Source organism: Piliocolobus tephrosceles, chromosome 10, assembly GCF_002776525.5.
Source record: "Piliocolobus tephrosceles isolate RC106 chromosome 10, ASM277652v3, whole genome shotgun sequence".
NCBI lineage: Eukaryota > Metazoa > Chordata > Mammalia > Primates > Cercopithecidae > Piliocolobus > Piliocolobus tephrosceles.
In genome coordinates, this window is record NC_045443.1 from 47,246,905 (window position 1) to 47,274,819 (window position 27,915).

At 50.9% G+C, this 27,915-nt stretch overlaps 2 protein-coding genes and 1 long non-coding RNA gene across 6 annotated transcripts; 2 read left to right on the plus strand and 1 right to left on the minus strand.

Moving 5' to 3' along the window:
- Nucleotides 1-498: 498 nt before the first annotated feature.
- On the plus strand, nt 499-16,996 carry SMARCD1 (SWI/SNF related, matrix associated, actin dependent regulator of chromatin, subfamily d, member 1). Of its 3 annotated transcripts, XM_023211167.3 has the most exons (13): nt 499-1,067; nt 1,686-1,873; nt 2,132-2,174; nt 2,268-2,390; nt 2,875-2,997; nt 4,037-4,153; nt 5,427-5,528; nt 5,785-5,946; nt 6,038-6,135; nt 10,739-10,874; nt 13,138-13,260; nt 14,992-15,093; nt 15,222-16,996. In XM_023211167.3, the coding sequence occupies exons 1-13, from the start codon at nt 504-506 to the stop codon at nt 15,273-15,275; spliced, it is 1,935 nt and encodes a 644-aa protein (XP_023066935.1). In that variant the 5' UTR covers nt 499-503; the 3' UTR covers nt 15,276-16,996. The 3 variants fall into 3 exon arrangements, with proteins under 3 accessions (XP_023066935.1, XP_023066936.1, XP_023066937.1); XM_023211168.3 differs by lacking the exon at nt 2,875-2,997; XM_023211169.3 differs by lacking the exon at nt 13,138-13,260 and having other exon boundaries at nt 15,222-16,934.
- Nucleotides 16,997-19,791: 2,795 nt separating this feature from the next.
- On the minus strand, nt 19,792-24,026 carry LOC116418952. The gene is made up of 2 exons (XR_004229165.1): nt 23,707-24,026; nt 19,792-22,325 (listed from the first exon to the last, which is right to left on the minus strand). It is a non-coding gene; the product is annotated as an uncharacterized LOC116418952 (long non-coding RNA).
- GPD1 (glycerol-3-phosphate dehydrogenase 1) lies at nt 19,980-27,475 on the plus strand. 2 transcript variants are annotated; one of them, XM_023211161.2, is made up of 8 exons: nt 19,980-20,251; nt 20,728-20,905; nt 21,698-21,838; nt 22,437-22,575; nt 22,972-23,084; nt 23,729-23,962; nt 24,184-24,290; nt 25,594-27,475. In XM_023211161.2, exons 1-8 carry the CDS (start codon nt 20,211-20,213, stop codon nt 25,688-25,690), a joined length of 1,050 nt encoding a protein of 349 aa, XP_023066929.1. In that variant the 5' UTR covers nt 19,980-20,210; the 3' UTR covers nt 25,691-27,475. The 2 variants fall into 2 exon arrangements, with proteins under 2 accessions (XP_023066929.1, XP_023066930.1); XM_023211162.2 differs by having other exon boundaries at nt 21,767-21,838.
- The last annotated feature ends 440 nt before the right edge of the window (nt 27,476-27,915 follow it).

Sequence of the window (27,915 nt, forward strand, 5' to 3'; positions counted from 1 at the left end):
TTAGGAGTTCGAGACCAACATGGGCAACATGGCAAAACTCCGTCTCTACCAAAAATACAAAACAGCCTGGCATGGTGGTGCATGCCTGTGATCCCAGCTACTCGGGAGGCTGAGGTGGGAGGATCACTTGAGCTTGGGAGGCGGAGGTTGCAGTGAGCTGAGATGGTGCCACTGTGACAAAGACAGACCTCATCTCAATAATAATAATAATAATAATCCGGAAGCAGGTTAGGTCGGAGACAAAGTTAGGTTGAAGTTCCCACGTGAGGAAGTTTTTGAGGCACTTTATCTGTGGAATGAGTCCCGGGCTATAAGCAAGAAGATCTGGAATCTTGGCTTCGGCTTTATGGCTAACTTGCTGGTTGACCTTTGCCAAGTCGTTCACCTGTGAGTTCAGCTTTCCCATTTGGAAAATGGAATAAACTGTGTTTCCCTCCTCACCCCTGATAGTTATAGCAGTAAGAAAATGAAACGAAAAGTAATCAAAGCATTTTGGGAAGTTAATGCCATGCGCCAAGATGAAGCTATTACTCCAAGCACCTCTTCATCAGCGGGCTCGAGTCGGGGTTGAGACTGTGGCTGAGGCTGTGGTCTGTCCCCTTTTCCAGGTCCTTGTCTACCTCCCGTCGGCCTGGGGACGCCCGCTCACAGGGCCTCTCTATCCCAGAGTTCTTCTCTATGGCTTTCCCTCCAAGACCGTGAAGGCGGGAGGGCGTGGCCAGCACGCCTTTTCCGCTAGTCGCTCCTCTCTAGGCGACAGTCTCGCTACCCTGAGCCTCCCGTGCCGGCCAGCCGGCCGGGGGAACAGGCGGGCGCTCGGGGGGCGCTCGGGGGGCGGGGGGAGTTCCGGTTCCGGTTCTTTGTGCAGCTGCATCGGCGGCTCCGGGAAGATGGCGGCCCGGGCGGGTTTCCAGTCTGTGGCTCCGAGCGGCGGCGCCGGAGCCTCAGGAGGGGCGGGCGCGGCTGCTGCCCTGGGCCCGGGCGGAACTCCGGGGCCTCCCGTGCGAATGGGCCCGGCTCCGGGTCAAGGGCTGTACCGCTCCCCGATGCCCGGAGCGGCCTATCCGGTGAGTGGGGCAGGAGGAGGGACGCGCGGGCCGGGGGCGGGGCCGAGCGGGGACGTGGGAGTGACGGGTGGGGGGAGAAGTAGGAGGGACTCCCTTGGGAGGGGTTCGGGCTCTAGGTGGGGGTTGGGGGAGGCAGTGCGCAGGAAGAGGGGGGGAGGCAGTTGGCGTCCACACCTGCTCCTAGGGGCATTGTTTCCGTGGGGAGTCGGTAGAGAACCAGGGTGGGTGAAGTGGGTCCAGGGATACCTATACGAGGGCCGGAGTGCAGAGGGGCTTGAGCAGCTCCAGTGATCAGAGGAACACAGAACGTGTAGTTGACAAATTGAGGTCAGCTTCTAAAGAGATAGTAGCTAGCAGAGTAAATGTGGAACTAGCGATGTCCGATGTGTCCGATCCAAAATAGACCGATAATTTGAGTATAATCTGGCTCTCGCTTAGCTTTTGGACTCTTATTTTTCTGTGGAGTCACTGCTGGAGCAGAGGGTTCTCGTCTCATTGTTCTCCATTCCATCCGTAAACCTTACTTCATTCAAAGAACTCAGGCGTTCCCTGCTTTTCTTTCTTGGTGGGGTTTAGCAGGTGAAACCATGACATCTCTGGGTCCTCTCCCCTCTGTAGCGACCAGGTATGTTGCCAGGCAGCCGAATGACACCTCAGGGACCTTCCATGGGACCCCCTGGCTATGGGGGGAACCCTTCAGTCCGACCTGGCCTGGCCCAGTCAGGGATGGATCAGTCCCGCAAGAGACCTGCCCCTCAGCAGATCCAGCAGGTCCAGCAGCAGGCTGTCCAAAATCGAAACCACAAGTAAGATGATCCTGGGGCAGAGGGAGAGAGGGAGGGAGCCTGGGAGTACACAGGTGGTGGGATTACCTGAACCAAGAAGTGGTGGTGCTGTGTCAGCAGATGGTGCTACAGGATGATTGAGAATGCTTGGTGGTGGTTCTTTGATATGAGAGAAGCTTTGCAATCCCTTCACATTACTATAAATGGACATGCTGACAGCTTATTTTCACGTTCTGACTAGTTCTGTCCCAACCTGATAATAGTATTTATTCCCAACAGTGCAAAGAAAAAGAAGATGGCTGACAAAATTCTACCTCAAAGGGTGAGTCCAGGCTGTCTGTCTTCTGGAAAGTGTAGTGAGTTTGAGTATAGAGATGAATCATCCTACATTTCAATTAATTTTTCTGTTCCTAAGATTCGTGAACTGGTACCAGAATCCCAGGCCTATATGGATCTCTTGGCTTTTGAAAGGAAACTGGACCAGACTATCATGAGGAAACGACTAGATATCCAAGAGGCCTTGAAACGTCCCATCAAGGTAACACAGGAAATTACTAAGCAGAGAGCCAAAGGAGAGGACCCAGGAACCTTCAGCAGGCTTAGGATGAGAAATCAAAGGCACAGCACAACTCTCCTTGGCATTTAAATTGCATCTCTCCCTTCCGCCTACAAACCGAGAATTACATTAGGAGGATAAGAACAGAATGGCAAAGGGGGAGGGGCTCTTGATGTCTCTTGCACTACAAATATACCCTTGTCCATGTGTTTGCTGTAACTGCTCTGCTACCGTGGGAACCTGCCACCTTGCATGACTTTGTCCACCTGGCATCCCACTGTATGCACTTGTACTTAGGCTGATGGCCAGTACTCCTCTTCTAAATGGAATCTTCATCCACCCACCCAAGGGACTGGGTAGACAGTAAGCCAGTCTGTTAGAAGTAATTTTGGGGTTTGGGGAGACTCTTGTCTTCAACATCAGACCACTGAAGCCCCACGATCAATCCTGTTTCTGCCTTCCTCAGCAAAAACGGAAGCTGCGAATTTTCATTTCTAACACTTTCAATCCGGCTAAGTCAGATGCCGAGGATGGGGAAGGGACGGTGGCTTCCTGGGAGCTTCGGGTAGAAGGACGGCTCCTGGAGGATGTGAGTTCAAGGTCCACAGTGGTTGGCGTCTAGGGTGGGAGCTGCTGGGAATGAACAGTGTTGTCTGGTCAGCAGGAAGCCTAACTGGTGCTCACAGCTCCTTTTGGGACCAGTAGGGAGAGGGACGCTGTTCCCTGCACTGAAAGACAATGGTCCTTTGTGTTTGCCCCCACACCTTTGATCCTCACTGGTGTCATATGGAGAGCCTTATTGTCCTGGGATCTGATTTGTGGTTTACCCTCCTCTTGGTGCTGCTGGCCATTGAATTTAGCCGTATCTGTAGATTATTTAGTTTTTGTTTTGTTTTGTTTTTAGTCGAGTTTGCACTTAATTTGAGGCCATGTTTCCTCTCTGAGGTCTTGTGGTATCTCCATCTTCTCAACTTTCATTGGAGGCACCCCATAGTTTAAGTAGGATAGATTTCTGTTGACAGGCTCTTTGTTGCTTCCTGGGGAGCATCAGCTGACAGGTGATAGCCCCCAAACTTCCCAACCCAGAAGCTCCTCGGGGAAGCGCACCTTTCTCTCATTCCCTTACATTCTCTTGCTCTATTTTTAGCTGCTCGCAGGCAAGCTAATTGGAATGCACTTTTGCAGGAGAACCAGGGCTCAGTGTCAGAGCCTCCTTCTCTATATAGGTCCGGTCCATCTGCTGGTGGTGTCATTCTGTCCAAATAAAGCTGTTTTTGTTCTGGCTGCTTATTGCCTGTGATTCATTTCCCCTCTAGAGTCAGACTTTTCTCTGCTCAAACTCGCTTAGTTATATGCAATGGTTTGCTTAACTTGCCTCATTTCCCTTGGGCAAATGAGGTGGGTAAAACAGTGACCCTGTATGTGTTCTAGGCTGCTTCTTCAGGGTTCTGTTGTTACCATGACTGGTTTAATACCTGCAACTGCCTACTTTGCCTATCCTAAGAGATATTCAGGAAATATTTTTTTGAGTTTTTTCTCATTGTGTTGGGGTTCCTTTTTCATAGGATTTTGTCTTGGGAAGTTTCTTCTGGCCTTTCGTAATTTGATTTTTCTTTTCTCTCCTCTAGTCAGCCTTGTCCAAATATGATGCCACTAAACAAAAGAGGAAGTTCTCTTCCTTTTTTAAGTCCTTGGTGATTGAACTGGACAAAGACCTGTATGGGCCAGACAACCATCTGGTAGAAGTGAGTAGTTCTGCCTTCTAGGTTTTGACTCTGATTGGAGGATGATGGACTTGGGAGCCATGTTTTAATGTCTAAGGAGAGGGGGAGGTATAAAGTGGTCACTCTAGGTGTACACAGTACCACTCCAGGTGTACAGTTTGCACGTTGACCTCTAGATGGCACTAGCATGTTTAGTTAGGACCAAGGGCTCTTGTAATCTAACTTGTCCCATCTTTTTAATGTTACTATCCTGGTCACTGCCGCCTCTTTCAAGGGAAAGTCTACTGGTGGCCTCTTGTACGTGCCATGCCATCTCTGCGTCTTGCTTGTTAATAATGGTGAGATGTAGTTATCCATGCACCAATCATACTTTTTACTGGTAGCAGTTGCTATAATTAGAGGGATTGACTGATAGGGTACTAGTACTTGCCAAGGTTACCATTATAGATCTGGGACTTCCTCTTGGTCTGTGCTCCATTTACATTTACATTCCAATTCAGCAAAACTCCTTTATTATGATGCCTGATTGCACACCATTTTGAAGCCCATGTTAGCAACAGTATTCTTTGGGATACAGGCAAAACCAGAATGACAGTCCAGCCAGCACTCCAAGTGAACTTAACCTGCTCCTTTCTTTGCCAGTGTAGCTGCAGCCCCTTAACCTCAACTACTAAGAGACATGGGAAGGTCTTTACCATCTAATAAGGGAAGTAAGTCATAGAATCAATAGAAACTTGTAAATATATTAATTTAATTTTATAGCAGTAGAGTATAGTGGCTAAGAATGTGGACTGTAGAATCAAACACACCAGAGCTCAAATGGTGGCTCTGCCACTTACTGGCTGTTTGACCGAGGCAAGTTACTCTATTCTGCTGAGCATTCGTTTTCTCACCTGTAAAATAAGTATAATTGTGCCTATCTTGTATAGATGTTTGGGAAGTGAGATAATCCAGGCAAATGTCTTAGAATACTCTCACACATAGTGAAGTACTCAGTAAATGATAGCTATGTTATGTTACTGTTCACATGTGTATTATCCATTTTGTGGATAGAATTATCACTGGACATTCAGGTTTATTTAAATGCAGCCACAAACAGTATTAAAAGGTTAATCTACTTATACACAGACAGTAATCCCAGAGCCATATGCAGTTTTTTAAAATGCCTCATGCTATTGCTCTTCTCCAGTAGCCTCAGTAATCAAAGTTGAATATTCAGTCATTACAGAAGCTCTTCCCTCCCACCCCAGCTCTTCCTCTGGGAGAGCACCCCCTGACATCTTCCTCTCTGTAGTGGCACAGGACCGCCACTACCCAGGAGACCGATGGCTTTCAGGTGAAGCGGCCGGGAGACGTGAATGTACGGTGTACTGTCCTACTGATGCTGGATTACCAGGTATTCTGTGGTGGTGTGAGGGGGTCCAGCTTTCACAGCCATATCCTGTCAGCGGGCTCACTTTAAAGGGTTTATGTCTAGTTGTGAATAATTTGCCACTTTGTCACAGAGATAGAGTCTTAGTGATCTCTGAGTTCTTCCTAGAATTTTTCTGTCCCAGAAAAAGCACTACATTGTTGTTGAATAGCTTGAATGTATTGCTGCATATAGACCCAGCTAACTAGCTTCGTCCCCTATACCCTTTGGTTCCCTGCAGCCTCCCCAGTTTAAATTAGACCCCCGCCTAGCTCGGCTCTTGGGCATCCACACCCAGACTCGTCCAGTGATCATCCAAGCACTGTGGCAATATATTAAGACACATAAGCTCCAGGACCCTCATGAGCGGGAGTTTGTCATCTGTGACAAGTACCTGCAGCAGGTAAGTAATGGACCCATTCTTTTGCTAGAATCCCATTAGAACACTAGCTACACTCAAAATGCTAACCTCGTGCTTCTCTCCTTTGCTACAGATCTTTGAGTCTCAACGTATGAAGTTTTCAGAGATCCCTCAGCGGCTCCATGCCTTGCTTATGCCACCAGAACCTATCATCATTAATCATGTCATCAGGTAGGCCTGTGTGTGGGAGGCCGTGCTGTGCCGGAGCTGCCTTGTACCAGTTTGCGCAAGCCAGTTGTCAAATTTTCAGGAATTTTGCAAACAGGTTGTTAAACACAGCTGTTACTTACAATTAAATTACATAAACTTATAATTAAATATATTAGACTAAAAGTGGGTAACATATACTCAAAATGTATTACTTCCTCATTATTTCATTTATTTCATTTTATTGTATTTGTGCTCTTGAGGTTAGTTTTGCCTGTTGTATACATCTGGTGGAAATATGATATAATGATGTGCTTATGTGTTATTGTGCATCTCTTCCCATGAACAGTAATGTAATGTTGGTAGCTTGAAATCAGAATTTTTTTTTTTTTTTTTTTTTTTTGAGACGGAGTCTCACTCTGTCACCCAGGCTTGAGTGCAGTGGCTGGATCTCAGCTCACTGCAAGCTCTGCTTCCCGGGTTTACGCCATTCTCCTGCCTCAGCCTCCCGAGTAGCTGGGACTACAGGCGACCGCCACCTTGCCCAGCTAGATTTTTGTATTTTTTAGGAGAGACGGGGTTTCACCGTGTTAGCCAGGATGGTCTTGATCTCCTGACCTCGTGATCCACCCGTCTCGGCCTCCCAAAGTGCTGGGATTACAGGCTTGAGCCACCGCGCCCGGCCAATTTTTTTGTTTTTTGAGATGAAGTTTCACTCTTGTTACCTATGCTGGAATGCAGTGGCGCAATCTTGGCTCACCGCAAGCTCTGCTTACTGGGTTCAAGTGAGTCTCCTGCTGCAGCCTCCCACATAGCTGGGATTACAGGCATGTGCCACCATGCCTGGCTAATTTTGTATTTTTCGTAGAGACGGGGTTTCTTCATGTTGGTCAGGCTGGTCTTGAATTCCTGACCTCGGGTGATCCGCCCGCCTTGGCCTCCCAAAGTGCTGGGATTACAGGCGTGAGCCGCCGTGCCCAGCCTTTTGTTTTGTTTTGTTTTGAGATGGAGTTTCACTCTTGTTGCCCAGGCTGGTGTGCAGTGTCATGATCTTGGCTCACTGAAACCTCCACCTCCCGAGTTCAAGCAATTCTCCTACCCCAGCCTTCCATGTAGCTGGGATTACAGGCCCCTGCCTCCATGCCCACCTAATTTTTTTATATTTTTAGTAGTGACGGGATTTCACCATGTTTGCCAGGCTGATGTCAAACTCCTGACCTCAGGTGGTCTGCCCGCCTTGGCCTCCCAAAGTGCTGAGATTACAGGTGTCAGCCACTGTGCCCGGCCGAAATCAGATTATTTAAAGCCCAAAGATCAGCAAATGCCACATATCTGGGCACTTCCTCCTGCCCTCCTTTTGGAAGATCAGTTGTTAAACATTTACCAGCTCTTCACTGATGGAAGAGCTCAGTGGCCATCTTTTCTCTGGATGGTACAGCATTCTATTCTGAGCCTCCAATTCCATTACTTCTATTCACTTTTTTGTTTAGAAGATGGAGAGCAAGGCATCTCTAGGCAGATAGGAAGTGAAGAAAAGTTCCTTCTCGAAGAAGCATGTATCTGTAGTTGGATATAGTCTCTTTGCTTTTCTTCCTTTATTCCATATTAATTCCAGTAAGGACTTTTTTTTCTTTTCTTTTTTTTTTTTTTTTTTTGAGACAGAATCTCACTCTGTCGCCAGGCTGGAGTGCAGCGGCGCAATCTTGGCTCACTGCAACCTCCACCTCCTGGGTTCAAGCGATTCTCCTGCCTCAGCCTCCCGAGTAGCTGGGATTACAGCATGCCAGTACACCCAGCTGATTTTTTGTATTTTAGTAGAGGTGGCGTTTCACAATGTTGGCCAGGATGGTCTCAATCTCCTAACCCCGTGATCCACCCGCCTCAGCCTCCCAAAGTGCTGGGATTACAGGCATGAGCCACCACGCCTGGTGGGCTTTTTTCTCTTTTTTTTTTTTTTTTTGAGATGGAGTCTCGCTCTGTAGCCCGGGCTGGAGTGCAGTGGCCGGATCTCAGCTCACTGCAAGCTCCGCCTCCCGGGTTTACGCCATTCTCCTGCCTCAGCCTCCGGAGTGGCTGGGACTACAGGCGCCGGCCACCTCTCCTGGCTAGTTTTTTGTATTTTTTAGTAGAGACGGGGTTTCACCGTGTTAGCCAGGATGGTCTTGATCTCCTGACCTCGTGATCTGCCCGTCTCGGCCTCCCAAAGTGCTGGGATTACAGGCTTGAGCCACCGCGCCCGGCCCTGTATTTTTTCAGTAGAGACGGGGTTTCACCGTGTTAGCCAGGATGGTCTCGATCTCCTGACCTCGTGATCCACCCGTCTCGGCCTCCCAAAGTGCTGGGATTACAGGCTTGAGCCACCGCGCCCGGCCTTTTTTTTTCTTTTGACCCTGAACCTACAAGATGACGGAGAGGGAGGGGGAAAAAAGAGGAAAGATAAGACCCTGAACCATGACTTACGCAGTAGTAACTCCTCAACCTATAAATTAGGTCAGTAGAAGTTGGTCTGTCCTGTATTCCTATGCTTAAAGTTAGACCACTTTTAATTTTGTGTTTGACTTTATTTTTGGGGTCAATTTTAGTTTAAAAGGGAGAAAGCCAGGCACAGTGACACGTTCCTGTAGACCCAGCTACTCCAGAGGCTGAGGTGAGTAGATATTTGAGTCCTGGAGTTCGAGTCTGGCCTGGGCAACATAGCAAAATCCTGTCTCTGAAACAATGAAAAAAGGTTTGTTTGGTCAGGTGCAGTGGCTCACGTCTGTAATCCCAGCACTTCAGGAGGCCAAGGCGGGCAGATCACAAGGTCAGGAGTTCAAGACCAGTCTGGCCAGTATGGTGAAACCTCATCTCTACTAAAAATACAAAAATTAGGTGGGTGTGGTGGTAGGCACCTGTAGTCCCAGCTACTTGGAAGGCTGAGGAAGGAGAATCGCTTCAACCTGGGAGGCAGAGGTTGCAGTGAGCCGAGATTGCGCCACTGCACTCCAGCCTGGGCAACAGAGCGAGACTCCATCTTAAAAAAAGAAAAGAAAACAGGCCAGGCGCGGTGGCTCAAGCCTGTAATCCCAGCACTTTGGGAGGCCGAGACGGGCGGATCACGAGGTCAGGAGATCGAGACCATCCTGGCTAATACCGTGAAACCCCGTCTCTACTAAAAAAATACAAAAAACTAGCCGGGCGAGGTGGCGGGCGCCTGTAGTCCCAGCCACTCCGGAGGCTGAGGCGGGAGAATGGCGTAAATCCGGGAGGCGGAGCTTGCAGTGAGCTGAGGTCCAGCCACTGCACTCCAGCCTGGGCGACAGAGCGAGACTCTGTCTCAAAAAAAAATAATAATAAAAAAAAATAAAAAACACAGCTTCGTTTGTTTAAGCATATATAGAGTCTCGCTCTGCCAGACTGGAATGCAGTGGCGTGATCTTCACTTACTGTAACCACTGCCTCCCAGGTTCAAGCAATTCTTGTGCCTCAGCCTCCCAAGTAGTTGTAATTACAGGCATGCGCCACTTTTTGTATTTTTAGTAGAGATGGAGTTTCACCATGTTGGCCACACTGGTGTTGAATTCCTGGCCTTGAATGATCTGCCCATGTTGGCCTCCCAGAGTGCTGGGATTACAGGCGTGAGACACCACACTTGGCCAAAAAAGTTTTAAAAATTATTATTATTATTATTATTATTTTTTTTTTTTTGAGACAGAGTCTCTCTCTATTGCCCAGGCTGGAATGCAGTGGTGTAATCATGGCTCACTGCATCCTCGACCTCCTGGGCTCAAGTGATCCTCCCACCTCAGCCTCCTGAGTAGCTGGGCTCACAGACATGTACCACCTAGCCCAGGAATTATTTTGAAATTTTTTGTAGAACCTGGGGTCGTACTGTGTAGTATAGGCTGGTCTCAAACTCGTGGGCTCAAGCAGTCCTCTTACTTTAGCCTCCCAAAGTGTTAGGATTACAGGCATGAGCCACCATGGCTCGCCAAATTTTTTTTTTTTTTTTGAGACCGTCTCACTCTGCCACCCAGGCTGAAGTGTAGTGGCATGAACTTGGCTCACTGTAACCTCTGCCTCCCAGGTTCAAGAGATTCTCCTGCCTCAGCTTCCCCAGTAGCTGGGATTACAGGCATGAGCTACCACGTCTGGCTAATTTTTAGTAAAAATGGGGTTCACCATGTTCCTGACCTCAGGTGATCGCCCACCTTGGCCTCCCAAAGTGCTGGGATTACCGGCGTGAGCCACCATGCCTGGCTGCCAAAAATTTTTTTTAAAGGGAGAAAGATATATAGGAGACTGTAGCAGTAATTACCTCTGGAGAGGAAGGAGCTGCTTTTCACAGGATACCTTTTGTACTGCTTGAATTTTTACCATTGACTTTTTAAATAAATCAACTTTATTGAAGTATAATTTATATATAACAGATTATACCAATTGCAAGTGTAGTTTGAAGATTTTTGCCAGATCTGTACACCATGTAGCTGCCACAATAAAGTATAGAACATTTCTGTCACACCCAAAAGTTCTTGGGCCCTTTTGCACTTAGCCCCTTTTCTCTTCATCCTGGGTCATCTTTTTGACCCTGTGTAATTAGGTCTTAGGGGACAAGCTCTTTACCAGGCCTCTTTGGTTTCCTGTCCAGTGTTGACCCGAATGATCAGAAAAAGACAGCTTGTTATGACATTGATGTAGAAGTGGATGACACCTTGAAGACCCAGATGAATTCTTTTCTGCTGTCCACTGCCAGCCAACAGGAGATTGCTACTCTAGACAACAAGGTAGGGGTCTGTGCCCTGGATGGTTGGGTCCCACCAGCCCCTATCACAGCTTCAAGGCCTCCTTTTGATTCTTAGTGTTCATTCAAAATATGGCGACACCCAGTATATGTCAGGTACTGTGCTTGGTGCTGGTTTGAGCCAGACTCAAATGAATTCTGATTGTGGGGATACTCTCAATAGCGCTGAGCCTCGGTTTCTGATTTGTGGAATAGAGACCATGGTACCTTTTTTTTTTTCTGTTTTCTTTTCAGGAGTCTCACTCTCTCGCCCAGGCTGGAGTGCAGTGGTGCAATCCTGCCTCACGGCAACCTCCACTTCTGGGTTCAAGCGATTCTCCTGCCTCAGCCTCCCAAGTAGCTGGGATTACAGGCGCCCACCTTCACACCTGGCTAATTTTTGTATTTTTAGTAGAGACAGGGTTTTCCCATGTTGGCCAGGCTGGTCTCCAACTCCTGACCTCAAGTGATCTGCCCGCCTCGGCCTCCCAAAGTATTGGGATTACAGGCGTGAGCCACCATGCACAGCCCATAGTACCTATTTTAATCTGGTTGCTATGACAATTAAATGAGGGAGTGTATGTAAAGACTTGAGTCTGTATCTGGCACAAAAAAACAACAAATGGTAACTTCTGCTACTATTATTGTTATCTGGATTGTTATTATTAGACACAGTCCTTGCAAATAAAGCCAAAAGTGCTTTGGGAACACGAAGGAAAAAGGGAGGCTTTGCTGGAAGAGTTGATGCCCCAACTAAATCTTTCTTTTTTTTTTTTTTTGAGATGGAGTCTTGCTCTGTCGCTCAGGCTGGAGTGCGACAGATCTTGGCTCACTGCAGCCTCTGTCTCCTGGGTTCAAGCGATTCTCCTGTCTCAGCCTCCTGAGTAGCTGGGACTACAGGTGCCCGCCACCACGCCCGGCTAATTTCTGTATTTTTAGTAGAGACGGGGTTTCACCATATTAGTCAGACTGGTCTTGAACTCCTGACCTCAGGTGATCCACCCGCTTCGGCCTCCCAAAGTGCTGGTATCACAGGTGTAAGCCACCGCGCCCAGCCCTAATGAAATCTTGAAGGACAAAGTAGGTGTTAATGAAACGGCAAAAAGGATAGTGGCGCTGGGGGTATAGGAGGCAGAAGACATTCCAGAAAGAGGGAATAGGGCGTGTAAAGGTCCAGAGAGGAGAGAGAGCCTGGTGTCTTAAAGAGGTACCAGCCATTTAGTGTGCTAGATACAGCATAGAGTGCTGGGGATGGGATGTTTTGGGAAGGAAAGCTAGATAGGGAGCCAGATGCCTAATCATGAAGAAACTTTGATTCAGGGAAGACTGGTTTATGTTTCATCCTGAAGACTGTGTTGAGAGATCATTACCAGGGGAGGGACTGATGCTATTTGTATGTAGAATGATCACTTGCAGGAAGGTGGAGAATAATTTGTCAGAGGGCAGGGCTGGAGGCAGGAAGCCCAGTTAGGAGGCTGGTGCAGTAATCCATGTGAGACGTGTCGAGGCCCTACATTTACAGTCCCGATAGTTAGGGTGGAGATAAGTAGATAGATTTGAGAGTTGTCAAAGTGGAATTGAAGGAATTTGGCCACTGTTGGGCTTAGAGTGAGGGGTGAATGAGAAGGAAATGTTATGATGCCTCCCAGGTCTCTAGCTTGGGTGGATAGTAGTATTTACTATGACTGGGAAGAGGAGAGGAGGAGGAGCAGGTACTGGAGAAAGGGTAGTGAATTTAATTTTAGAGATGTCAAGTTTAAGCAGTTGGATTGGTTGGAGTATAGAAAATAGACTCGGGGCTGTAGACTGGGGACTCATTACCTTGTCAGTGATAGTGGAAGACATACAAGTCAAAGAAATTGCCGGAAGGAGTATGTAGAATGAGAAAAGAGTTGAGAACAAAACCCAGAGATGAGAGCTTATGAGACAGCCCCATATGCCAGTCCTTTTCTTCCTGAGAACACTTTTGGACCCATTTGGGCTGCGGAGTAAGTATTCATCATGTAGCTTTGCCCATAGTGGGCACTGAGGAGACCAAAAGGAAAACTTTCCTCACATGGGGTGTACAGAGAGACACAAACAAGGGCAAATTACCTGCTGAAAGAATGCCAAGGGTCAGAGCAGTTGGAACTCTCTATGATGGTACCAGCTGTGGGCAGCACTGTGACTAGGTTGGGAGTGGCATGTGGAGTTGTCAGGCACCACCTGCCATTTAACTTCTCATTTTTCTAGTTTGAAAATGGTATGGGCTTCGTTCTTCCTTTCAGATCCATGAGACAATAGAAACCATCAACCAGCTGAAGACTCAGCGGGAGTTCATGCTGAGCTTTGCCAGAGACCCTCAGGGTTTCATCAATGACTGGCTTCAGTCCCAGTGCAGGGACCTCAAGGTAAAGAACCTAGGAGAGGTCTGAAGGGACTTAGGTCAGTGAGGCACACACCTCCTTTATTTATGTAGCAGCTGGTAGAAGACCCAGAGGAAGGAGTGAGGAGCCGGACTTTTCTTTAGCATGTTCCAGGGCCCATTTTGCAATTAAGCAGGGAAATGGGGGGCAGACCTATCACGTGTTGATTTAGTACTTTGTCTGTCACTGTGCTTCATCTTGTCAGGGATACAGAGTGGAAGACCTGATCTCTGCTTTCAAAGCAGCCTACGTTCTGTCTGAAGAAACTAGGCTAGTATAGCCGGGCACGGTGACTCATACCTATAATCCCAGCACTTTGGGAGGCTGAGGCCGACAGAACGCTTGAAGTCAGGAGTTTGAGACCAGCCTGGCCAACATGGTGAAACCCTGTCTCCACTAAAAATACAAAAATTTAGCCAGGCGTGGTGGTGTGCACCTGTAATCCCAGCTACTTGGGAGGCTGAGGCAGGAGAATCACTTGAACCCAGGAAGCGGAGGTTGCAGTGAGCCAAGATCGTGCCGCTGCACTCCAGCCTGGGTGACAGAGCAAGAATCCGTCTCAAAAAAAAGGAAACTAGGCTAGTGTGATACAAAGTAGTAAACCATATAAGACATTATCAGGCCAGGCAGGGTGGCTCACGCCTGTAATCCCAGGACTTTGGGAGGCTGAGGAGGGCAGATCACCTGGGGTCAGGAGTTTGAGACTAGCCTGGCCAACACAGTGAAACCCCATCTCTACTAAAATACAAAAATCAGCCAGATATGGTGGCGGGTGCCTGTAATCCCAGTTACCCAGGAGGCTGAGGCAGGAGAATCGCTTGAACTCGGGAGACAGAGGCTGCAGTGAGCCGAGATCATGCCACTGCACTCCAGCCTGGCTGACAGAGTAAGACTCCATCTCAAAAAAAAAAAAAAAAGACATTATCAGACTGACCAGGATCAATAAGGTAATTCAGAGAAGGGAGATCAGTGAAACTAGAATCTCTGGGGAAGGCTTCATGGAAAACTTGGGATCTGAAGACATTTCTCAGAAAGGGGAGCACAGTAAGCTCAGTCTAGTAGATAGGAATAGGCACAGAGTATGAACCCATCAGTTCTCACCCTCCTGTGCTGACTGTGACTAGTTAGAGAGGCTGAGCAGAGGAGCAAGGGGAAAGGGATGCCAGGAAAGATCCCTGAACAAGGCAATGACTTGTTGATTGCAGAGGTGACTGGGTGTTTTATCAGTTTGCTGAGGCTGCTGTAGCAAACTACCACAAACTACCACAAACTGGGCAGTTTTAAACAACAGGTTTGTCTCTCAGTTGTGGAGGCTGGAAGTCCAAAATTAGTGTGGGCAGTGCTGCTTCCTTCCGTGAGCTGGGAGGGAGACTCTGTTCTGTGCATCTCAGCTTCTGGTACCGCAGGTGTTCCTTGGCTTGTAGGTAGTGGTCTCTGTGTGACTTAACGTCGTCTTCCTTCTGTACGTGTCTGTCTGCGTGTCCAAATATCCCCTCTTTATAAGGGAACCTACCAGTCATATTGGGGGTACCCTAGTGACCTCATCTTAACTTGATCATCTGCAGAGACCCTATTTCCAAATAAGGTCACATTCACAGGTACTAGGGGGTTAGACTTCAACATTTTGGGGGAGGATACAATTTACCCAGTAATGGGTGTGAAGGAAGGAAACAAGCCTTTTCTCCTCTCTCTTCCCCCTCCCTGCATCTCCCTCAGACAATGACTGATGTGGTGGGTAACCCAGAGGAGGAGCGCCGAGCTGAGTTCTACTTCCAGCCCTGGGCTCAGGAGGCTGTGTGCCGATACTTCTACTCCAAGGTAAGTACATGGGGTGCACGGGGAGATTGATAAAAGGCACAGGGTTTTCACCCCGATAGGGGTCAGTGGTGTTAGATACAAACTTTGGTTTGTCTCATCTTCTACTCCCTTCACTGTTTTCTCCTTAGGTGCAGCAGAGACGACAAGAATTAGAGCAAGCCCTGGGAATCCGGAATACATAGGACGTCTCCCACAGCCCTGATTTGGCTGCACCAATTCTCGATTTGGGCCCTGTGCTGCCTGCCTCATAGCACCTGCCTTGGTCTTGCTTGGGGCGTTCCAGGGGATGCTGTTGGTTCAAGGACAACACCAGAATGAAGAGGGTCTCACATTTCTGTCTCATAAGACACCTGTTACCCTCTTCTTTCACCCCATCCCTTCCCACTCCCAGCTTCCCTTTGACCCACAAAGTTCCCATGTGCCTCTACCCTCCCCTGGTCTACATAGGACCTCTAGATAGTGTTAGAGAGAGAACCTGTAGTGGTAATGAGTGCTTGGAATGGATTGGGCCTAAGGCCAGGTGGTCTTTAAGGGGACCAGCTACACTGATCCTGCCCTTCAGAGACCCAGGAGTTGGGAGCTTTAGCTCCTTCTCCAAGACTCAGGCCTGGGGGCACTCTATAAGCTAGTTGATCTTGGCTTTCCTGATAAAAGAATCCAATTTCCTTCCTTCCCTCCACAGGTTTGGAACAAACTCTCCCTTCACATGTTGCCCCGTAGCACTAAAGAAACCCTGGTTCTTGGGCTCCACTGAGCCCCAGGTCAGTCCCCAGCCCTCTGGGTTGGCCTGCTCTCTCAGTGCTTCTCTCACTCCTTAGTGGGGGTCCACATCAGGATTGGAGTTTGTTCTTTAACTGTTGCTCTCTCCTAGACACTCCCTGTGGCTGCCCTTTGTAATTCCCTCAGATCTGCCCTAACCCCGGGCATTTGGGTGGGGGAAATCTTGCCTTTCCCTTTCAGAGCCCCAGGGATCTCATCTGGGGAACTGCCATTGCCAGCAGAGGCTGTTCCTTCCTGCTGTTGTTTGGAGATGTGATTCATTCACTCCACCCTGCCTCCCCATCCCTTAATGGAGAAACAGGCCTAAAACCAAACGGGTAAAAAGCCCTGGGCCATCCCTGTCTTCCTGTCCCTTGTCTGCCCAGTTGACACCTACTGGTGACTTCTAGGGCACTGAGGAGTGAAAGCACCTAGGGCTGGAGAATAGCGCTGAGTTGGGTTTGTGACTCTCCCTCTCCCTGCCTCACAGGATTGTGACTCCCCAGCCCCTGCCCTCAAAGCTTCAGACCCCTCAGGTAGCATCAGGACCTTGTGATCTTGGCCCCTTGGAACTGAGATGGTTTTTGCATCTTTCCAGGAGAGCCTCACATTCTTCTTCCAGGTTGTATTACCCCCGAGTTAGCATATCCCAGGCTCGCAGACTCAACACAGCAAGGGTGGGAGACAGCTGGGCACAGAGGGGGAATTCCGTTCAGCATGGGCTCTAAACCCACAGAACTGACAAAGCCCCTGCTTCCCCCCCCCCCCCCCAGGCTCCTGCGAGCACACCCCCACCCTCAAATCCCTGCCTGTTCTACACTGGGGACAGCAGAGTTTTCTCCCCATCTTCCCCTTCCTGCCATTTTCCCTCCCTTGAAAGGTTGACACTGGACAACCTTGGGGCAGCTGAGCCCTGGCCCGCCTCCTGGCTGGAACCATGAGAAGGAAGCTCAGTACTTCCATAGTGTCCCTGTTGATAACTTTTTATTAACTGAATTATGTTTTTTTCATGGACCAAAATTTTTTTTGTACTGTCCCCTTATTGATGTTACCCAGTTTTAATAAAAGAATCTTCTGAAGGATGAGTCCTCTTACCTACCGTGAGAGAGCTCTTCCCTGAGCTCTTCTTCCTTCAATACCATTAGCCGTGCTCGTAGTGTTTGTTCATTTTAGTTGACAAGTATTTATTGAGCACCTGCTATGTGCTAGTTGTGATGCTAGACACAGGAGATAAAGTGGAAAATGAGATTTCTACTTTTGTGGACCTCAGGGTCTTACCTTAAGAGATTGCTGTCTGCCCCAGTGGTCCAAGCAGGCTAGTTGCTGGTTGGGATTATTGGGTTTCACCACTGGATCTTAAGAGCCCTTTCCCGACTTTCCTTGTTAGGCAGGTACTAACAGGTCGGTGGCAGTCATCTTCCTCCTTGTCCATCTGAGCTCCCCAGAGCACCTGTTGGCTGGAGTGAGCCATAGATGCCCGTGATCCCCTTACATTTGACAAACCTAAGCCTTTGGAGGAGTTTCACTTTTTCCCCCAGGGCTTCTGTCTAGATGTGGGCAGGAACTGGACGACCAAAGACATTTTTGCTTTTTGTGCCTGCTACTCTAATGTTTAAGGTTCCACTTTCATGGTTCAAGTAAGAGTTCAGTTTTTATGTTTTCAGACGGAGTTTTGCTCTTGTTGCCCAGGCTGGAGTGCAATGGCGCGTTTTTGGCTCACTGCAACCTCCGCCTCCCAGGTTCAAGTGATTCTTCTGCCTCAGCTTCCCAAGTAGCTAGGATTACAGGCACGCACCACCATGCCTGGCTAATTTTGTATTTTTAGTAGAGATGGGGTTTCTCCATGTTGATCAGACTGGTCTCAAAACTCCCAACCTCAGGTGATCCGCCTGCCTCGGCCTCCCAAAGTGCTGGGATTACAGGCGTGAGCCACCGTGCCCGGGTAAGAGTTCAGTTCTTAAGAGCACCATGGAAGTTCTGTGTTGTCATCCTCATACTGTAGACAACTAGCCCCTCCTTGGCCGAGTTTGGAAGACAGCTCAGGAGAGATTCTCATTAGCAATCACTTGAAACTCGCCTGCAGTTCTACCTGCTTCCCACTTGGGGGCTCGTGACTTTTTCCTTTGTCATTATGCAAGAATGGGGTTTGGAATATAGGATCAGAGTGCAACCACTTTCCAAAGTTGTAGTTTAAAAATTATCCTTTGTATCTTTGGATGGGAACATTCTAGCATTGCCTGTTCAATATATGTAATCAAACCCACCAAAAAATCCAACCACTGTTCCTTCTCCGGAACTTGGGGTTTATCAGACTTGAGAAGGGAAAGCAGAGAGGAGTGGTTGGGCCGATAACTAGGAGTGGAGAAAATTGATGTCAAGGACATGGAAATGGCATCTGTTTTTACCCAGGCTAATTACATGTGTAATGAATGGCTGATGAACCATTATTAATTTCAAGCAAATAATCTACAGTTTGCTCTTGGGAAAAGAGCTCTAGTGCTACAGATAACTTCCTGTGATGAGCCAGTTCTGAATCTCTGCACCCTTTTTATTCCCATGTAAATGAGCACATTCTTAGTCTCCACACTACCTAACATGATTGTAGGGGCAAAATGAGAGAGGGAAGCATTTAGGCAAAAACAAGGGGGTTATTTTATGCATAAACATCCATTCTTTGGGGCTCTCATCATTTGTGCCAGGGACAGAAGCATCCTCTCTCTTCCATCACCCATAATCAGTGCTCCCAGCTGGCAGCCTGGCACTGGAGCCTTCATCTCAGTGCCAGTGCAATAAAGGAGTGGTCTGTGGGAGGCTGTCTCCGTATTAGGTATAACATTGTGCAAAGAAAAACAGCTAACTACTGATTTCATGTCCGTTTCCCTATGGGAACTCACTGGCCATGGAAGGAGAATATGGTTGGTTTTTCCTGGGCAGTCCCCAGAACTTAGAAAGCCATTTCTTCCCAGTCTTGACCTCCTGCCTGCTTACCCCTACCCACAGGTTGTACCCAGACTTCCCTCTAGCCCAGTGCTTGTTACCAGTTGCTGGCCAGCAACAGCCCAGGGGGATGGCAACACCCACCTAAACGTCTGCCAAGCCAGGAGGACAGCACATGAGCACACGGTGGTGTCTGCCCTCTAGGCCAAGGTGCACAGTGTTAGGAGCCTCTTGCTCCACTCTCCAGATCAGCCTGGAAACCAGAGCTTCCCTCGTCTTAGACAAACAGATGGCTGTGGGCGATGCAGAGCCCTGAACTGCTATGTTCCTTCCATTCTCGCCCTTCCCCAAAAAACACCAAACTTACCCCCAGTGACGGCATGTGAGACCACAAAGCCCCACGGACACAGCTGCCCCGGGTCCTGCCTCCTTTCCTCCTTTCTGGCCTCTGCAGACTAGCCATTCACCTGAGGAAGCCCCTGGAGCAGTACCTTGGAAACCCCTGAGAGGAGGAGTTGAAGGAGGCTCAAACGCTCTCAAGGACAGTGTGCACTCTGCCTGCCTCCTATTCTTTCCTGTCCTCTTAAGCCCAGAGTCTACAACAAAATTGTGTGCCGCAATTCTCAGAGCCCTCTAACTTTGACCTTTCCCACTTTCCCTAGAACACATTTTTGGGTGGGGATCATCTGAGGTGAGAGGCCCATGGAGGAGTCCCCAAGATGACCTCTGTGAGTGACCAAGACAACCTTGTCTTTTGAGGCTCCTGGGACCTCATCCTTTTTTGAGCTGAGCTGTCCTCAAAACAGGCCCTTACCTCTTAATGTGGCCTCATCTTTAGAGGCGGGAAGTGGGCCCACATCCCCCACCCCAGCCCTGCAGTGCAGCTAGTGTGGGCCTGCTAGAGGACAGAACTGTGGAACAGGGTCCTGCGAGGGTATGTGGCAGGGCGTGGGATAGGGAGTCATGGAGGAGCCTACCTCTGAAAGGCATTCCCCTAGCTGCTACTGAAGCTAAATACATTTTATTTTATGCTGGGAGACAGAAGGGAGTGAGGGAGACCAGTCACCTGCTCCTTATCTGGGCTATTTTCTTGGCAGACCTGAAAATGAGACCATGGTGGGGAGGGGGTGGGAAGCTGGGCTGGGACCAAGGGAAGAAGCTTGCCAGCACTGTCAGCCGATGAGCCCAGGAGGAGAAGCAGGGCCTAGTCTCTGCCCCATTCCTGTTCCCCTTCCTGTCTGTACCCTGTCTCTCCTTTCCCTGGCTCTGCCAGACTCTATCTCCCTGGGCGCCAGCCTCCCCACCCACCCCTGGAGGGTGGGGCTTGGCTGCATCCACGTGTGGTGGAGTTAAATGCTCCCGAGCCGGCAGAGGAGCTAGGGAGTGTGGCACTGAGCCGGCTCAGGCAGAGACGCGGCACCATGGCTAGCAAGAAAGTCTGCATTGTAGGCTCCGGGAACTGGTAAGCGGCTCTGTCGAGCAATATGGGGGAAGGGTAGGCCCCCAGGACAGAGGTGGGTAGGAGGCAGAATAGGTGGGAAAGGCCCTCAGGTTCCTGTTCAGCCCCCGCTGCTATCTTCTATCATAGCAGCACAGGACAGAGGGTGCCCGGCCCTTCCCTGGCCCCCGCCCGCCTGGGCAGCTGCACCTGTTCACCATGGGAAGGCGTCTCCAGAGCGCTCCGTGTGAAGAGCTGCTTGAGTTTGGGGGTGGGAAGATGGGAAGAGGGGCTCCCTTCTCTAGTAGCAAAGGGTGAGGAGACTGAGTCTCCTTTCTACTGCCAGGTCACTGGGGACATGTTTGACATGGAGTGGAGGTGATAGGGAGGTAGGAGTGAACAGCCTGGGGGGCTGCTGTGAGATCCTGAGGTGGGGCGCTGCCCCAACTCTTGCCACTGTTCCCTCCTCCTGTACTTTCCTGGGCTCCCCCTCCTGCCAGGGGCTCAGCCATCGCCAAGATCGTGGGTGGCAATGCAGCCCAGCTGGCACAGTTTGACCCACGGGTGACCATGTGGGTGTTTGAGGAAGACATTGGAGGCAAAAAGCTGACTGACATCATCAACACGCAGCATGAGAATGTCAAATACCTGCCAGGGCACAAGCTGCCCCCAAATGTGGTGAGCCCCAACACCCTGCAAGGAATGGGGAGAGGAAGGGAGGGCCAGGAGTCGGAGCCGACCTTACTCAACAGGTGTCTCCTGCTGAGGGGGCCACTTCAGGTGCGGCAGGACTTGGGAAAGTCTCAGGAGGGCTGCTCTGGGCCCTTTCCTGAGGACTGGGGAGAACTTGTGCTTTCCCCTCACAGGCTCCCAGGCGGGTGGGTGGGGAAGGGATGGGAGAACAAGTTGGTCTCCATGGCAGCCAAAGACTGGGCTCCCAGACTAGGGGTCCGGTAGTGCCTGCCTCAGGCACTAATCCTGTTACTCATTCACTGAGTGATTAGCCGACTTGGAGGCTGCTCCTTGGACCTATGGCCTTTGGTCAAACCCACGTGGTTCTCCTCACCTGGAAAGGGGAAGCAGGGAAGAGAGCAGAAAAGCTGAGGCTCCCCTTTCCCAGCTGGGGTCCCTGAGGAGCTGGATGATGAAATCTTATTTGAGCTCTTTCTTTTGCCAAGCCCAGGTTGCTCTTGGCCTCCCGCACTGTCCCACAGCCAAGGGATAGGAGCGCTGGGATGAGGTTTCCAGGAGTCCTCAAGAGCCCAGGACAGCTGGAGGGAGAGAGTGTGGTGGCTGTGGGGAGGGAGTAGAGTATCATTTCTCCAAGTTCAGTCCTTCTAGATTCAGTCTCAAACAAGCCTTCCTGCCCCCCTACCAGCCTCACTCTTTGGCTCCCAGATCTCCTGAATGGGGTTCCACAGTGGCTAGGGGAGGTCTGCCAGGCCTGCGAGCACTTGGTCACCCCCACAGGTGGCTGTCCCGGATGTGGTCCAGGCTGCAGTGGATGCTGACATCCTGATCTTTGTGGTGCCCCATCAGTTCATCCGCAAGATCTGTGACCAGCTCAAGGGCCACCTGAAGGCAAATGCCATTGGCATATCTCTTATTAAGGTGCCAGGGACACCTTCATGTGGATGGGGGAGGGTGCGGCTCACTGTTGTGGGGTTCAGGGTGGGTGAAGCAAGAACAGAAATGGCAGACGGAGGTCAAGAGTTTGCCGGAGAAAAGAGAGGAAGTTGACTCTGGAGAGGCTTAGGAAAGCAGTGAGGCGCTGGGGGTCACTGGAAGGAAGGCTGAAGGGAGGAGACAAGAGATCGGTTTGGAGGGCCTTTCTCTCAGGGAGTTTGGGAGGTGTAAAGGAATGCCTGGGGAATATGAGAAGCAGGCTGGTTTGAGAAGTGTGAAGAGTAGCTGGTTTGGAGCAGTGACTGGTCACTGAATGGCAGTTTGTTAGGGCAGTCAGGCGAAGTTGCCTAAGGATGTGGAGGGGACCTGTTGCCTTGGAGAGAGAGACTGGTTGAGGGTATGTGGCAGGACAGTTCGTCACGTGCTGGTCTGGCCTCCTCACAGCAAACTTGAGCTGGGAATGGGGCAGGACCTGTGGGGAGGGACAGAGATGAGCAATGGATTTGGAAGGGACAGAATTTCTGGGCAGAAGCCCACAGGTGGGCACAAAGGGCACCTGGCCTGAGCTCCATCCTGTGCTCAGGGGGTAGACGAGGGCCCCAATGGGCTGAAGCTCATCTCCGAAGTGATTGGGGAGCACCTCGGCATCCCCATGAGTGTGCTGATGGGGGCCAACATTGCCAGCGAGGTGGCTGATGAGAAGTTCTGTGAGACAACCATTGGTGAGAGCCCCCTGCCACCTGCATACACAGTGCATCTAGTTGCATCCCCTCCCCAATTGTATCCCCTCCCCAAACTGCCCCGACCCCACTTAGCCATCTCCTTCCCATAAGGCAGAGAAAGGAAGATCCAAGCATCAGAGGTGAAGGAGGCTGGGACAGCCCCAGGGAAGGGGCTGCAGGGCCTGCTTAGGGAAGTACAGTGAGGAGCCCTCCCTGAGAGCCGGTGCAGTGGCACAGCTGTGGTCCCAACTACTCAAGAGGCTGAGGCGGGAGGATCGCTTAAGCCCAGGAGTTTGAGTCTAGCCTGGGCAACAGAGAGAGAACCCCGTCTCTATAAAATAAATATTTTTTTACAAAGAGTACTTCCCTCAAAGCCTTGCCCCCTCCTCACTTTAGGCTGCAAGGACCCGGCCCAGGGACAACTTCTGAAAGAGCTGATGCAGACACCCAATTTCCGTATCACAGTGGTGCAAGAGGTGGACACAGTAGAGATCTGTGGAGCCTTAAAGGTGAGAGGGGCACAGAGGCAGCTATGGGGTGAGGAGAAGGCCCCAAAAGAGGCCTAGCTGAGCTCTACCTGCAGGCACTCCAGTCTCTCACTATTGAGCAGTGGTTCCCCTTTCCTACCATGTCCCATGCATACAGGAGGAGCTGCAGAAGCAAGGCCAGGGCCATTCAGGCCGGCTGATTGTTCATCATCAGACCGTGGACCCCCTTGCTCCTTTCCCACTTTAGCCCTGTGTGAGACTCCCTATCCTCTGGCTCTAGGAGATGGTCTAGGGGGACAAGGAGATGCCCAGGTTAATGGGAGACAAGACATCTATGACACCCAGACAGACTAATGGCCAGAACTATGAATCCTGGACAGCTGTTGACTTGAGGGCTATACAATGGAATGGTCATAGATGTGAAGGTCAACTAGAGAGAAGAGTGGTTTTCAGAAAATGTCCTCAAGGAGGGAGTATGGGGCAGGGCTTAAGAAAGGGGGTGCAGCAATGGGGAAAACCAAGAGGCGGAAGTAGCTTCTAAAAGCCCACACACTATACCTCACTTATGCAGTGGGTGTCCTGGCTGATGAAAGGAGCATGAGGGGGCTCCACATGGGGCCTATAGGAGGGGGTCTTTTCTCACCTATGACCTCCACTCCTTCAAGAATGTAGTGGCCGTGGGTGCTGGCTTCTGTGATGGCCTGGGCTTTGGCGACAACACCAAGGCGGCAGTGATCCGGCTGGGACTCATGGAGATGATAGCCTTTGCCAAGCTCTTCTGCAGTGGCCCTGTGTCCTCTGCCACCTTCTTGGAGAGCTGTGGTGTTGCTGACCTGATCACTACCTGCTATGGAGGGCGGAACCGGAAAGTGGCTGAGGCCTTTGCGCGTACAGGAAAGGTGGGCCCTGGGAGAAGGGAGAACAGAGGGGGGGCCCTGTAGGTATCCAGGTAGAGGTGCTTGGCAGGAGGCATCTCTGGAGTACAAACATTAAGAGTTGTGAACATCCCCATCCCTCTTTTCCTCCCAAGACCCCACTCCCATCTGAGCTCCAGTCTCTCCCCCACCTACTGACAACCCTTCTCTCCCCTTTCCATCCACTCATCCTGTTTTCTGCACAGTCCATTGAGCAGCTGGAGAAAGAGATGCTGAATGGGCAGAAACTGCAGGGGCCCGAGACAGCCCGGGAGCTACATAGCATCCTCCAGCACAAGGGCCTGGTGGACAAGTAAGTGTTGGCCACAGCCCCACTGATTAAGGGAGCCACGGCCAGAAGTGCTCGCCCTGTTCATCATCTTCCTGAACCTGCCACAAATCTGTGAAGTGGACAGAGAGGGGAGTGTTACCTTATGTTTCAGTCAGAGTCCAGAGCTTGCAGAATCTGGCATGCCCACTGTCCCCCAGCTAGTTCACGGTATTTGAACTCCTTCCAGTCTAGTGCTCTTCACACTACATTACCTGGATCCCTTTGTGCCCCTCCTTCCTTGTCCTCTGCTCTGGGGTTGGAGCTCTGGGGCAGCAGGAATAAGCTCATCCCACTTCTGTCCATCACCCCCAGTTTGAGTCTCTCCCCCAAGGCCAACCCATCTGTTCCCTGAATCCTGTTCTGGGTGCTGAGGTGTAAGGAGAAGGATGGGCTCTGCTTCAAGGTGCTCCTTTTCAGAAAGACAGCAGGGGTGACTGGGCTGATCAGAGCAAAGCTGTGCTGGTCTGAGAAAGACTCCTAGAAGAAGAGAGTATGAAACAGGTTCGGAAGATCCACTCATGACTGGTCAGGGTAAAGTCTGGAAAAGGGAGCAGCTGGGCAAAGGGACAGGAAGAAGGAAATGGGTATTTATTGAGCACTTTCACATCATACCTAATTACATCTTCACATATACAATCATATCTTCACTCCTTTGTTATACTGGCCCCATTTTACAGTCGGTGACACTGAGGCTCAGAGAGGTTAAGTGCGTTGCTCAAGGCTGGGCACGGTGGCTCACACCTGTAATCCCAGCACTTTGGGAGGCCAAGGCGGGTGGATCACGAGGTCAGGAGTTCGAGCTCAGCCTGACCAACATGGTGAAACCCCATCTCTACTAAAAATACAAAAATTAGTCAGGTGTGGTGGTGCGCGCCTGTAATCCCAGCTACTCAGGAGGCTGAGGCAGGAGAATCGCTTGAACCTGGGAGGCGGAGGTTGCAGTGAGCTGAGATCATGCCACTGCACTCCAGCCTGGGCGACAGAGCAAGACTCTGTGTCAACAACAACAACAACAACAAAAGTGCGTTGCCGAGTTGGCACAAAAAATCCAAGCCAGAGAATCATGCAGGCCAGTTCAACACGGTAGGGAGCAGGGCAATCAGCAATGTGAGGTTAAACCCAGGGCTAGGAAGTTCACATTCTCAGCAGGCAGAAATTCAGAGCCAGCCTCCCTGAGCTCCAAGGTGGGAGGGCAGGGGACAGGAAGGTTAGGTAGTGAGTGGGGGTGGGGGTAGAGTGGACTAGGAGTGGGAGGCTAAGCTGAGCCTCTGCCTCTCCAATCTAGGTTTCCCTTGTTCATGGCTGTGTACAAGGTGTGCTACGAGGGCCAGCCAGTGGGTGAATTCATCCGCTGCCTGCAGAATCATCCAGAACATATGTGAGTAGGGCCAGGGCCCAGGCCAGGCTGCTTCTTTACCCCAGTGGAGACCAGCAGAAGCCTACGGTACCTAGTCACCAGGATCTCCAGGACTCCCAGGGAGCAGACTCTTCGCATCTTTTCACTGGAGGATAGGAGGCTATGGGGCCCAGCTACGCACCTGGAGATTCTGAACTATCAAGCCACTGGCAGCCTCTTGCCACCACATTTGCCAGAAATGCAATTGCCCTGTCCCTCTCCTGATGTGGGACTTTCTCCGTGTCCTCTGGGAGGGATGGAATCAAGCCCCAGCGCTGCCTGCTTGGCGGCGGGGGTGATGTATGAGGGGAAGGGTTGGGGGAGAAGCCAGCAGGGCAGGGGCTGCCAGTGGCTGTCTCACACAGACCAGGAATCCTGTTAAAGGGCTGAAGAAGTATCTCAGCCACAGGAGGGATGAGGCAAGGATTGTCAGGGAGGGGTCCGGGCTTCTGAGCTGATGCAGACCCCAGGGACCCCTTTGCTGACCTCTGCCAGGACCCACACAGCTTCAATGGATCTCAGTGTTTGTTAACAAAATACAAAGATCTCAAACAAACCCCTTCTAGCTTCTCCTAGCAACATCTGTGTCCTCACAAACCTCTGGTCCTCCCCTTTCCCCCTCCCCCAGGCTGTCCTGGCACCCAAGTTGCTGCCATGCTGGCATCTCTAGCCCAGTGGCTTGACATTCTCCCCAGGGACTTCCCGGTTCCTAGTTCATTGCCAGCTCCTCCCCACTCTGTGTGACCTTTCCAAGCCTTCCCTCACCCTCCCCGCCAGCACCCTCTTTGGGGAGCAGGAACTTAATCTGCTGACAGAGCTATACCTTTCACAGCAGGCTCAGATCACTCGGCTCCCTGTGACCTTTGTATTCACCCAGCCTCCCTTCTCAGTAGTTCCAGCTGGATGAGGTGTCAGCTGAGCCCCTTCTGTGCTATCTCCCCAGAGGACATCCCTGACTCCACCCTTTTCTTCCTCCCAAACCCTGCACCTCTTCCTCAGCTGCTCCAGATCGGCCAGGGTAACCAGCTAACCCATGCCTGGCATCTGGAAGCCAGCAGGCCAAAGGGTGGCCCAAAGGCTGATGAACGGTAGGGGAGGGTGAGCAGGTTCCTATGTTGGTGGGCACCGATATTCCAAGGGCAGCTCTCTTTGCTGAATGAGGGCCTTCTCGTGAGGTACTGACCACACCAGCAACTCCGGAGCTAGGAAACTCAAGGAGGAGGAAGAAAATCAAAACCACCCTACTCCCTGGGGTGAGGGAAGAACAGGAGGGGAGGAGGAGGATTGTGCTCTGCACTGGCCTTGCTCCAGGATGGGGTGGCAGCAGGGGAATGTCACAAGTCAGCAGCCTAGGCCTCTAGCTATAAATAGTCTGGAGGGCCCGAGAGGCTCCCGCCCCGTCCAGCAGGGGTCTCGGCTTCCTGTGTGGAAGCACCTGGCACACTGGCTCTGGCCAGCATTATGCTAAAACCCTCTTACTCTCCAACGAACCGGGGAGGCGGGCTCCTCTCTGCGCCTAGCCCTTGAGAATGCTGTCTTACCAGTGAACGGTGGCGCTGCCCAGATCAGGCAGCAGGAGTGAGGGGCACACTCACCTCAGGCCTGGCTGAGCCCAGGTCTGTCCAGAGCTGCCTCCCCAGGAGGTTAAGGTGGGGGCAAAGGGGAAGCTTCAAACACTTTGCCTACTTTTGTTCACTCCCCAGACCACTGTGACTCAGGTCTTCCCATCAGGCCTATTTGTCTACCCAATAAAGTGTGTTTTTTCCAGAAACAGGAAGAGTTGGGAGACGGAGCTTTAGTGCATATGGCAGTGCGTGTGCTGGTGTGTATCATTGCATGTATGTTTCCCCTCTTACCGTAGGAAAAATGAAAAAAAGAAATCCCTCTTCCATAATCGCAGCCACTCCAGGGGTCAGCGGCGGTGCCCACTCAGTCCCCTCCTCTCTCTCCCCTCTCCCGCCAGCTCCCCCTCCCGCCCTCGCCGCAAGCTGACCCCAGCCTTCCTGGCGCTTCTTAGGGGCTTTATCATGCCTCCTGCAAGAAGAGAGGTCACACACGGGGCAGAAACATTAGACACTCATCCCTCGTGCCCATTCCTTGGTCATGGCCCAAGCTGCCGCATCCTTGGCGGTCCGGGCCTCGCGGTGCCCCTCGGGTCCCTACCTGGACTCGGCCCACAGCCTGGCTCTAGGGGGCGCGCGGTTCACCTCC